Source organism: Paramacrobiotus metropolitanus, unplaced genomic scaffold (assembly GCF_019649055.1).
Source record: "Paramacrobiotus metropolitanus isolate TYO unplaced genomic scaffold, Prichtersi_v1.0 Parri_scaffold0000031, whole genome shotgun sequence".
In the NCBI taxonomy this organism is placed as follows: Eukaryota; Metazoa; Tardigrada; class Eutardigrada; order Parachela; family Macrobiotidae; genus Paramacrobiotus; species Paramacrobiotus metropolitanus.
In genome coordinates, this window is record NW_026570251.1 from 72006 (window position 1) to 84876 (window position 12871).

Consider the following 12871-nt stretch of genomic DNA (forward strand, 5'->3'; position numbering starts at 1 on the left):
CTTAGCCAGTTTTTATCAGTACTCTAGCAGCAACGTACGCGTGAGGTGGCCCATGCCGCACGCGTCTGACTTCCAAAACTTCAAAAATTTGTAAGTTTGTTAATTTTCGCGTTAAAATTTTATACTTAGGTTTAAACAACACAGAATAATAAATACTATTACGCAACTATTACGCAAACAAATCTTTTTTGTTTTCTTTTAGGGTAAGTACGAACACTACCTGAATTAAGGAATTTGGCCCGGTACATAGCACCAAATTCGTGTACATACACGGTAATATTCGCTTTCGCGCACTTCCACACACATTTTTGGGTTGCTTTTTGACACTGTGTAGCCAAATGTTTTGTATACATAGGCGTGAAATCCGTTTTTGCGCGCAACAGCCGGTTCGGGAGTTCTGGCTTCGAATTTTTTTCCAATTTTCAGTTGAATTTTGAAATGTTTGAAATTCATTTTAAAATTTGAAACACATGTTAGAACACTGGATCGGTGTAAGAACGATCTTCATGGTTATGCGCATTTACGTGCAAAATTTGAATGAGATCGGTCCATGAGACTTTTGGTACACCAGAATGCATTTAAACTTTTTGGAATTTTCTAACAGCCAATGTCAGCCATAACTCCCGAACCGGCTGTTGCGCGCAAAAACGGATTTCACGCCTATGTATACAACTCTTTTGGCTATAAAATACCATAAAGCAATGCAAAAAAGTGTTTGGGAGTGCGCGACAGCGAAAGTTCCCGTGCATGTACACGAACATAGTGCTATGTAGTATGTACCGGGCCAAATCCCTTAACTCGACCCGAATCGAGCAGTGAGCACGTAATACGTTATTGCAATTTTTCTTTAAAGGCGAAATACCAAGCTGAATTTGACGAGACGAAAGAAACGGGTAACTTTTCTTCAACCGCCCGACAGCGCGGCTTGATAGTACCGGTGGTGTTGCTGATTGAAATCTTCCAGTCACTGGATGCCATCCAGCAATCGCGCTGCCGGCGCACTTGTCCGCTGTGGGAGGACCTCCTTACTTCCCCACAACTTGGTGAATGCATCACTGTAGAAATGCCTGCAGAGAATCGCTTGCTTCCTCCAGGGCAGAACCTAATAGCCACTTACGCGGCATACAGGGCCATCTTTAAGCTCATCACTCCCACCCACTCACACACGCGAACGCTATGCCTGCGGAATCGCGATCGTACTCATCAAGATGTCAATGGAAGCGGGGAAAGTATCACATCGGCCGGTCCCGTGATGAAATACATCCAACAAATGGGGAAGAATGCCGGTGGCATCCGCATCAACCGTTTGGTGTTGTACCAGTGGAAAAGAATGGGTGAATGGAAGATGAATCTGGCCCAACACATTGACGACATAACGAACATGTATTCCAGCCTGGCGTTCACATGTGACCGCATCTTGTGGCGTCACTGTCAACTGCGCTATACGTTGTATCCCGAAATTGTTTCTCGATTTTCCAAGGCTGTTATTACTTTAAAAAATATATGTGCCGCACAGCTGTGGGACCTGTTGGAGCAGAATATGGAGTGTGCTGACCCTTTGAATCCGAATAGCATATCACAGTGGACCGCGAACACAATTAGCGAAGGAACAAAGACTGGCAAAGGAAAACTTATCCGGGTACGTAACCCGTTCCATATGTACGAGGACCATTGGGTGCTGTGAACATACCCTTCACGATTAGGCTGCGATGAACATCCGACTAGTCTGCAGCTCGCAACACTACTGGCATCACGGTCTGAATTTAAAATTAAATCCAAGTTTAAAACGCACAACATCCAGTACGAGTACATATTTGTTTATTTCTTGTTCTGTTCTATTTTTGATTTGTTGTAATGATGTTTGTTTTACTTTTTTTCTAATAAATCTGATTTGTTACGTGTACTAAATCCAACTGTCCAAAAATATCAGCTATGGATCTAGTCTCTAGAGCTTGTCATAATGCTGCTATGGATGCAGCAGTCAAGTCATGTCAGGAGGGAATTTTATCGCAGGCTTCTGCCGCAAAGGTCTACAGAGTTAATCGCACGACACTAGGAAGACGACTGAAAGGAATTGTGCCTCAACAGAATGGGCAATGGCAGCGGATATTTACTGATCCTGAGGAGAACTTCATTGCGGACACCATGCTGCGCTGTGCAAGGCTTGGAGTGCCTCTAAATAAACCGATGTTAAAACGGATTATTCCTCCACTGTTGAGAGAAAAAGGTAAAATGCTTTAAAATAATGCTTTTGGCGCCGATAAAATTGCAGTATCGTAAAGAAAAAAAATTCCATTATTTGGCTCTTGTTCACGCATCACACGTTTGTAGGTTTTGCCGTCGAGAAACAACGTTTTACGGAGGATTGGCACTATGGCTTTTTAAAGCGTCACCCAGAAATTAAACAGCGCATTTCTCACAGTGCAAACCGGAAAAAATCACGTGAATGGACCGTAAAAAACCGCCAAGGATGGCTTAAGAAGCTGAGCGAGCTGCACATGAGCGGATACCTGGAGGACCCTCGCGGTGTCTGGAATTTTGATGAGTCTGCATTTCAAGTGGCAGAGCGAGTTACTTCGGTTTATGCAAGAAAAGGGACAAAAGATGTACTCTCTTATTTTGATGGTAACGACAGAGAGCTGGTTACTGTTCTGGCTGGCGGAAACGCTGCGGGAGAGATTATGAGACCGTTAATTCTGTTCGATGGCAAGGTGATGATGGCTTCTCGACTGGACGGAACCGATGATCGCTGTTATGTCGGGGTTAACAATTCAGGGATTATGGACACGGAGACATTTGTTAATTACCTTCGACGCGTAGTCATTCCTGCCATGACAGCGGAAAAGGTAATTCAGAAACATCACGGTAATAAAAGAACTCACAAGCATAAACATTATTATACAACTAATAATAATGACGTTATTTAGTATTATTATTATAAGACCCATAATAGTTAAATTGATTATTTTTAATTTCTGCGTAGCCAATGGCACAGTGCAGATAAATAAATAAGTATTAAAATTATCATTTGTAGAACGTTATCTTCTTGGATGGCCATAGTTCCCATATGCTGAACGATGAATTCATTCACGAGTGTTTGATGTCGGAAAAAGATATTACCGTAGTGATTTTTCCCTCTGGACAGACTGATAAACTGCAGCCCATGGACATTAAAGTTTTCGGGCCAGTTAAGAAGTACTGGCGGGATTACTTGCGACTGCAGCCACTCTTATTGGACGAAGCGGTAAAAACTTTAACATTTAGTGGTAATGTGCCCGTGAGTATAATTTCCATTTAAAATACAGATATCCAAGCAGAATTTTGCGAAACACTTGATGGCAAAATGGAACGATTTCAACATGCCGTCAAATATAATTTCCGGTTTCAAAGCATCGGGGATTTTTCCATATAATCCAGAGAACGTGTGTCGCGCTGTGGATGAGCCCACCAATGATGTAAACCCCGAAACATTACAGCAGGACCAACCTGAACTGTTAACCTTTCGCGAAGTTTATGCAAACGAATTGATGGAACTCAAACAGTTTGTTCGCGTGAAATTTCATGCGCCTAATTCTACGGCTGAAGAAATCGCAGAAATCCTTGTTGATAAGATGGAAGGGTTTAAGCCAACTGTGGCGCCTGGTAACATTGCCCAAGGATTTTTCGACCGTCTGACAGAGCTCCACCCTCGAAAGGAAAAAAGACCCACTGACCAACGTTTGCGGATGGATAGCGGAGCGATTATCACGAGCTCAGAGTTTCAGAAAGCGCGTGCCGAACATCAGCAAAAACGCCAGAAAGTTCCACAGAAATCTAATGGCCGTGCTGTGTTGGGCAATCTTACGAATACGCCAACAAAAGTTACCAAACGGACTTTCAAAAAACGCAAAATTTAACTGAAAACGTATTATGTGCAAATTTTTGTGTTGTACTCGTTCGGGCTAATAATAGGTATTTTGTTCTGTGACTTGAAATTGTGAAGCACTATGATCTTCTAAAATGTGGTTTGAAGATCCAATAATTTTTTTCTGAACCGTAATTTGTCGAAATAGACGGTAAAAACAGTTTAGAATAACATTTTTACCAAAATAAAATTTTCTGTAAAGTCAGTTCCCGGGTGTTCATCGCAGCCTAAACGTGAAGGGTATGTTCACAGCACCCAATGGTCCTCGTATATAAAGAAGTTGCAGATTTACTGGAAATCGCATTTCACTTGCACAAAGAACACGGAATCGTTCCCCCTTTTTCCATTTTGATAATTAAAAAACTATTTCGATTGCAGTTTGATAGTAATAAAAATTTAGGTCACTTTTATGCGCCAGGAAATTTCCTGGCGCTTAGCACTTTCGCAAAATTTTTTGCGATTTCGCACTTGCAACCGAAATACTTTTTTCAAATTTTCAAATTATTTGAACATTTTCTTGAACCTTTTCTTAGCACAAAAGCTTTTCGTAAATCGCCTCCTGCAGTTTAAAGCTTCAAACAAGCTTGATTAAAACATGGCTTTTTTTGCGGGACAATGTATTTTAGTTTCTGCTAATTTTTTTGCCATATATAAGCAACCAGATATGTAAAGTTTGCGCGAAAACGGATTTTAGGCTGTTATGTGCAAATAAAAATTCTGGTTTGCCAGCGCCATCAAACAAAATTCATTTCTTTAGTAGATCGTAAAGCGGAAGTCTGAAGGATTTTCCCGAAATCGTTGACGCACAAATTTCGTTTACACTTGTAACTTCTAAATTGTGGTATGGCTGCTGAAATGCAGTTGTCGTAACAGAAACTGTCGCTTTTTTGTAGATTTTGAGGGAATACCAAACCGACGATCCGCGTTCGTTTGCGTGTTATTCCGATGTGAATTGGACGTTTGACAATTTAATTAACTTAGACGTCAAAAACCTGAACAGAATTTGTTTGAATGTTTTATCGCGATACGTGCAAGAGAAAGGAGACAGATGTGAGTACAATTCACCATTGGAAGATATGGAATATAGCGATAAAAGCTCGGATGAAGAATAATCTGATGGCGACTTGCCGTCCACTAGAAGCGAAATCAGCGCAGAGAAATCGGCTTGCAGCGACGCATCGTGTTCAAAAGCAAACCACAAGAAGAAACGCCAGGAGAAAATCGCATCCTGCTTTTACGTGCAATCAGTGAAAATGCTCCTGCGATTTTTTATTTCTGTATGAATTTCACTGTGAAGCGCTGTAACGTGGTCATGCGACTCATTGTAGTACTCATGGCCTGTCAACCATCTTATTGCAAAAAAATTGCTTCAACTGCCTGTATTACATGTATGTTGCTGTTAATGTATGAACCGTACATAATCGAGATCATTGGTTGCTGTAAGAACAGCAGGTTGAGAAAAAGATTCCGTGCAATATCTTTAACAGTAATCACATTTCATCAAGTCTTCCATTTGCTGGAGCATTTCTCACACATAAGCGGCATACAGAGTGTACCACTCCGAAGTTTATCGTTTACCGGAGATAATCCTTCGCGATTGGCCATTTCCGGGTTTCAGTAATATGATTCCTCAAATATTTCAGACTTCGAAATTCACAACAGAATAAAACAGCGCGATTCGAATTGCGCATTTACCGTACTTGGCTTCGAAATCAAACGAGTACGGTACTTTACTTTTCACCCAAATTTCGGGTTGGTTTACCTATTAACAGCTAATATCAGAACATTACTGCCAGTTAGGACTTCTGCACGATCACAAACCACTGACAAAGTCAATGCCAATAACGGAAACCAATATCGGCTAATGACATCGCACATGGTTTTAAAACAAGTTCGCAGTTTCGTAGTACAACATGTACATTACGGTACATATTAACACCAAGATACAATCATAATATGTGCGTTGGTTGAAATGTGATGGTTGTCTAGTCTGTATAGCCTATTTGCTGTAAACAAGCGTAGGTGATAACATCGAACTTGCGCTTTGATCAGTCCGATGCTCGAAGTTGACTTTCTATGTTTATGCCGATGATTGCTTTTGACGCAGTATTCTGCCGTATGTACAAGAGCAAAGGAAATTGATGGATTGGCAGGAAACTCAAACGCGATATCCACTAACCAGCTGCCACGCATAGTGACAGACAGACTTTTAATGATTACAAATATCTAAATGTTTCTCCGAAAAATAAACGCTCTATGCAATTGGCGGCATCCCGATGCACTCCAAAGCTGTAACGAATGGCAGTTTCCTATTTGAAAAATTGAAAGCGCAACACAAAATGCCGGAAACGCGCTAAATACACTGTTTTTATTGGATAGTATCAGTAAAAATGCCGTTATTCTATACAAACAATAACGAGGAACAGTAGTTCGGTTCTCTACTAGACCGTTGAAATTCAACCACCAAAAGAAATAACAATGTTGCCAAACCAATGTTGCAGCACAAACACAATGGTATTCATGGTACTATTGGTACAAATTATGGTAAGTACTATTGCTGATTGTCAGTAAAATTTCCATTAGCTTAGGCACACACTACACATTTTCAAAAATAGCGTAAATGACGCGAATGTTTGAAGTAATCGAAGATCACCTCCAGGAAACTCACAGTATCCCCTGTTTGCGTCGAACGGTCCACCGCGCGCTGCAACGCATCATGTGCTTCACGGAACGCCCTCTTCGCTGCATCCATCCCGCGGTGCGACGGAGCGGCGGCATCCCGACCGGACTCGACCGGATCCTGGATGCTCAGGGAAAGGCTAATTTCCCTAAAGCCCAATTTACGCCGCATATCCGACTTCGATATGATCGCACCGTTTCCCGTCACGATAATGGCTTGCTTATCGAAATCAAATTCTGTGCCGTAGTACTGGAGGAATCGCAGCAGTAAGCGACCCAGGTTGTCGCCGGTCGCCTGGTGCTGGAAGAAACTGATGGTCATCAGAGTGACCACGTAGGAACTGACTCCGCCGCGGTAGACTTCGTGGAGACTGCGGCGGCGCAGGTACTCCTTAACGACAGTGACAAGTTTCGGCAGCAGCGGATAGCGACTGATTGCGGATATGATCCAACTGGAATTCGCCACGCCCTGGGGTTGATTATAATGATGCATGGATGCGTACTACAAGCACAGCTCGAATGATTCAGCTCTACAGGATACCCGCATTCTCTTAGTCAGTCAGTTTTACTGTTGAAAATGTTGTTGAAGTTTAATTTTGTAGTCCAAGTTATAGTTTTTCGGAGTCTTATCTTCATTTCGATTCATAATTATTACAGTAGCAACCAGACACTACTGCTACAAAATCAAGTTATGAGGTACTATCGAAACATTCAATACCATCGTTAGCGTTATTGGTTTCGTACAATGTGGGAACCAAAAATTACTGAGCCTACAACGCCTACTGTATCTGCACTAAAAGTAGTTTCAGAGCCAGCACAAGGCTCTTCGCAGCAACCAAAAGCGCCCGGCTCCTTGAAAACGAAGAAAAGCCGTCAGATATTGTGCGCGCATTAGGGCATTGGACGGCTTTTAAACGTGTCTAAATACGGAAGTAAATCGAAAAAGAAAAAATAGTTTGTGTTTGCAGAGTCAGATAGCACTTCATTCTTCATTGAACTTTGTACAAGCTAGCCGCATCGCATCCACCTTTCCGTCTGACCATTGTCGGCGTCGACTGATCTAACAATGTCGCCTTTGAGCACATTCAGCCTCATTGCGCGATCAATGCATGCCGCCAGGGCCAGCGGAAGAAATGTAAAAATTCCCATATAAAAAATGAAAATCGGAACAGGCGCAACGGCGCCATTGTTTTCGCTAACGAAGGCCTCGTCTGCCGCCACTGCTCCAGCAGAAAGGTGTACATGCCGCATATGCCCGGCAGAATGGTGGACACAGATACCGATGCGCTTAATTCCACCCGACTTTTTCACACACATACGGTTTGAACATACAACAAGGACAAAAATATATTTTATCCGTAATTCTATCCAGCGGCCCGGCAGCGGGCAGAAGTAATACGGCGCTTTCTGTTATTTAATTTTCCCAATGTCCAAATCTGTAAAAACACCATAATACCGGAACGCAAGAATTCTTTGCTGGGGAAACATAGGGAAATAAGATGAATGGCAGTTAAGAGTTATGAGCATATCTGTGCATGCACTGATCTTACAATGGGCGTGAATGCACTCAATGGCGTTATTGCCAGATCACTTGACCCCGACAGCGGTACGGCAAAAAGGTGACAGATTGGTGGGTCTGTCGTCCACCTTTCTGCCAAGTTTGGCAGGAAGGGCGGATACAGTCCGACAGATTGGTGGACGACGTATCCTACAGAGTACAATCTGCCGGACTGCGGCAGGAAGTTGGGTCCGATTTCATTGAACAGTGAATACCCACTATCAGTACATCTGAACTTCCTGTCGGGTATATGCTTTAAACGCAGAGTTTCCACACAATTACAGCAGTACAATGCGAACTGCGACCAGAACCACCTTGCCGGGTAACAATAGCACCTTTTAAAAGACATGAACGTGGGATAGCCACCATGCCCCTGAGGGCATTCCAAGGGGGAGGCCCTCATGAACAACAACTGCGAATATAGAATAAAAGCTCTCAATGAAAATTTCGAGGGAAACGCAGATGTTTACAGTTCACCGCAGATGCGCTGTACAATGACTATACATCGTTCAAAGTTATTATTAACGCAATGTAACTGCAAATTAGAAGCCTGGATAAAAAAAACTGTTCAAAACAAACTTAACAACCCAAAACACAGGTTTTTCCGTTCCTCAACCTTCGCCAAAAGAGTCTTTACAATTACTTTCATAGCAGCTACTTTCGACCTCTGGATGCGATTACGGAATTTTACCGATAGATCCAGGTTCATTCCCGTAGCCACATCCACGAACTTCAGCAGCGGAACTTTTGTTTTGGTCACCAGTTCGCTGCATTTCACGTCTGCATTATGTCGTTGCATCGCCACGTAACAACCGCGTAACCATGCAGCAGGGCCGCCCGGACCGCTCACCACGGCCACCACGTCAATATCGCTGGTAGGCAGTAGCAAGCCCGTGAGTGTGCTGCCAAAATACTCCACTTTCACGCCAGGATACTCCGCCGTAATGATGCGGGTGATGCGCTGGATAGCCGCTTGTCGGTTGCTCATTTCTTTGCCGTCCGCATGAATTTTGTCGTGGAAGGCTTCGATTTCCTCGTGCAGTCCCTGCACTCCGGCACTGCACTTCCCCACTGCTGCATCCGTCTGCAATTCGAAAGCGAGGATCTATCTGAGCCTCTGAGGTTCTCCCTTGCTCCCTTGCACGTGAGATCAGAATCATCAGATTAATGATTATTCTGATGGATAGATATTTAGCAGGGTCACTCTAGCGACCGCACTGTTCGTCCTTGGCGACCTTGGCTCACTGTCGTATCGTAAGTGTCGCGACGGTATGATACGCGGGCATTAAATTCAAAACAGAAAGACTTGCTTATGATGCTTATCGTTGGTAAATTAAATTGGGTTTGCGAATTCAGTACTCAGCAGTCAGCACTAGCAGTGATTTGCTCTGCACATCGCGCTGCCACGCTTGGGAGGCTGGATTTAGTCCATCGGCTGGGGGCGGTTAGAATATGCAGGTTTAAAATGTTCTTTGTTTGTAAATACAAAATGTTTGAAAATATGTAGGAAATAAACTTACGGAGTGAAAGGGCTTATTTAGGGCTCGAAATGAGAAATGAACTGCCAGTGTGTCATTCCTTAAAGTTCCGAAGGTGTTGCTGCTTTTCTTAGGCTCTCGCGCTCATTTGGCAAGAGCGAACCTTTACAAGCTGAAGAAACAACAGGAAATAATATCGACGAGCTAATCCTACCGGAAACGGCACCTCAGTAATTTTTTCCTGCGCCTGTGCCCTTGCCAAGGGCCGGCAGTCAGTAAAAGGCTTATAGCCGCTTTCTTCTACAGTAAATTGCCAGCATTGTTTTGTCGACTACAAGCGAAAGGACATAATGTTCGTAAAAGTTATTTACACTGCTGATAAGCCGAGCATGCACAGAAGTACCACATTGATTTTAGAACTCCATCAAGTAGTTATAGGCTGCGCTTTGTAATCACGATGATGACTGATGACTGACATATCAGGGTCACGATACACTGTTACTCTGTGCAATACCGCAACCAATTAGTGAAGAAGTGTTCAGCACTGCTCAGTGTTGACCGTTTCATCCGTATATATAAGATCGCTGGTTCACGTACTTTCCATAAAGATATGCAGAACACTGTTGGGTACTGTTGGTTGTTCAGAAGAGCTAGAAGAGTTGTTTTATTTGTTTTAAATATTCAGTATTTGAGTTTTAATAGTAAATGGCTTTTGCTTGTACAAGGTTGAAATTAAATAAAAACCAAAATTCAGTTCTTCTTCATGTTTTCGCTAACTGTCAGGTAAGGTTGAGTTATGTTCTTTAGTTATTCCGTCGGCGCTTATTTAATGCTTTCCAGAGCCGTCGCGAGGGGGGTGGCGCCCCCCCCCCTCCCGGAGGGAGAAAACGAAAAAATGGTGCGCCGGGAGCTGGCGTAACTGGCGCTGGCGCGAAAAAATGGGACTGGCGCTCGAAAATTGCAACAGAAAAGCGTAGAAAAGTGGCTTTTTTGAGCCACTTTTCTACGATTTTTTTCAATTTTTTTCCGGGCGCGCCCCCCCCCCCTACCCTCGGACCTCGCGACGGCCCTGATGCTTTCTATCCTTATAGGCAAGCTCTTCAGCCTGTCACATTTTGCTGTATACAGTAAAACCTGCATGCTTTGAACACCTTCGGCTCCAAAATTTTCGTTCAATGTAGACGCCTGTTCAGTGTACAGAACAGCTGCCTCCAGGGGGGCCGCTCTCGGAGACAGTGCTTCTGCGTTCTAAAGCTGAGTAGATACCCCTCCGCTTATAGCGGGCCACCCACCGGGCGTAGGTAATTAGGGGGTAACTTACCGGCCGTTGCAACGGTTGGGGTTAAAGGTCAACTGCCCCCTGGACAGCGGCACCTGGCGTCGCTTATTAGTGTGCGATCAAGCGTGACGCTAGTGTGCAGCGGTGCGTGACACATATGTTAGCGAAACTGTAATAAAATAATATATATATATATATATATATACAATATATGTACAAGTACTTAATATAGTACTTAATATAACAATACTGTGTACTGTCTATGACAACCGCTGACCTTTCACCAATGACATTCGGCCGCTGGCTATTAAATACCGGTGCCAAAAAATCAGTCGATCGGTCTTATAAAATTTCAAATTTTATAAATTTTAATCCGGTGAAAAAGAAGATGACAATCTTCTCTAAATACTTAACGGCCAACGAAAGGGCCGCGGTGGGTTTCCCTCATGTGATGGCGAACTATGACGCCTTCTACACATACGTAGAACACCTGGATGCCGACGGCCGTGAACAAGTGGTAAATAAATTAAATTAATATATTAATTCATTTATTTATAAATTTTTAATATATTACATAAATATTTATTATATTGTATATACAAAATATTTTAACACCGGGATGCGTAGGTGGGAGTGCTCGGTGAGCTCATGCGGGCAAACTCAGCGATAGGCCGCTATTTCCGGACGCGATCAGAGCTGGAAGCCGAGATCGCTGAGCTGGGCGCGACGGTGAGCAGAATCGCCGGCCGGAACGGGGACGCGCTCGATCGCGCCGGAGAGGAGGCGGCACTGCTCGGCCAAATTGACCTCGAACCGACACCCGCACGCCGCCGCAACTGCAACAGTGACCCCAGCTGGTCACTCAGCTGGATACTGGCATACTTGTCCGGGGAAGTGCGGCGGCCGTCGGCGAGGGGGGATGGGAGCGTGGTCCTCGTGCCCAACATGGGCGCCGCGGTGAATCAACAGAAGAGACGCGAGAACTGGAAACATGTTCTGGGCAGCGTATGGCGGACTGCCCGGAACGTCGTCCTGAAGCGTCCGCCGCGGCGCCCATACGCTGAGGTGTTGGACCAGCTCACCAGAAAGGTGGAGGAGGTTGCCCGCGTAGATCGCCTGGCGGATCAGATCAGCGTGCGCCGGACCGATTTTTTTGCCGTGTTCACGCTGGGGCTGGTCGGACTGTCCACGCTCAATCAGGTGCGCGCAGCAGCAGATGTTTTTGTCACCTTCGTAGATGGTGAGCTCGCGCGCCCTGAATAATATTTTATTATTATAATAATTTCTAGTCAAATTAATATTTTTATTTATTTTTTATATTATTGTGATATTACGTACTCTAGTCATAAGATTAATTATTATATACTGTGTTATTAGTTTTTGTGATACTACCATTTTTACTGTGTTGTTCTGTGATATTAAAGCACTTTAAAGTATGTACGAGTAGTTTCCTTAACAACAAAAAGAAAAAAATAGAAGACCGGGAGTTGAACACGGGACCTTGCGGTAAAAAGTAGAATACACAGTACACTCGGCCACTATACAATACTAAATTGCATTGCTATATTTTGCGAACGGCGTGAAAAGGAAAACATAATAAAATTATTAAAAATAACTGAAAGTACACAGTACTGTATACGTAACACCAAATGTATCGCAAATGCAGAATTATTACTGCACATTCGCACGTATTAATTTCAGGATTAAATCAGGAAGAGTTCTGATCCTGAAATTAATACGTACGAGTGTGCAGTAATAATTCTGCATAGGCAAAAGTCCGCAAATCAACCGCGGCCGTACGCAATACACGGTAGTACGCTCACACCTTTATTATTTCGCGGGTTGGTGGTACGCGGGTCCGGTGGCGGTGTGCGGTATCGGACGGTGTGTCGGTGGACACTGCGGAGGGGATGGTCTTACATTCATGACCATAATCATATTGAATATGATCATAATCAATATGATCATGGTCA

The 12871-nt window shown here is 43.6% G+C and overlaps 2 protein-coding genes across 2 annotated transcripts; one reads left to right on the forward strand and one right to left on the reverse strand.

Moving 5' to 3' along the window:
• Positions 1–1836: 1836 nt before the first annotated feature.
• On the forward strand, positions 1837–4022 carry LOC129588816 (uncharacterized). Its single transcript, XM_055483204.1, has 4 exons — positions 1837–2227; positions 2332–2846; positions 3035–3244; positions 3306–4022. Exons 1-4 carry the CDS (start codon positions 1933–1935, stop codon positions 3894–3896), a joined length of 1611 nt encoding a protein of 536 aa, XP_055339179.1. The 5' UTR covers positions 1837–1932; the 3' UTR covers positions 3897–4022.
• Positions 4023–6509: 2487 nt separating this feature from the next.
• LOC129588732 (terminal nucleotidyltransferase 4A-like) lies at positions 6510–9129 on the reverse strand. The gene is made up of 2 exons (XM_055483096.1): positions 8833–9129; positions 6510–7085 (listed from the first exon to the last, which is right to left on the reverse strand). Exons 1-2 carry the CDS (start codon positions 9127–9129, stop codon positions 6510–6512), a joined length of 873 nt encoding a protein of 290 aa, XP_055339071.1.
• Positions 9130–12871: the final 3742 nt, after the last annotated feature.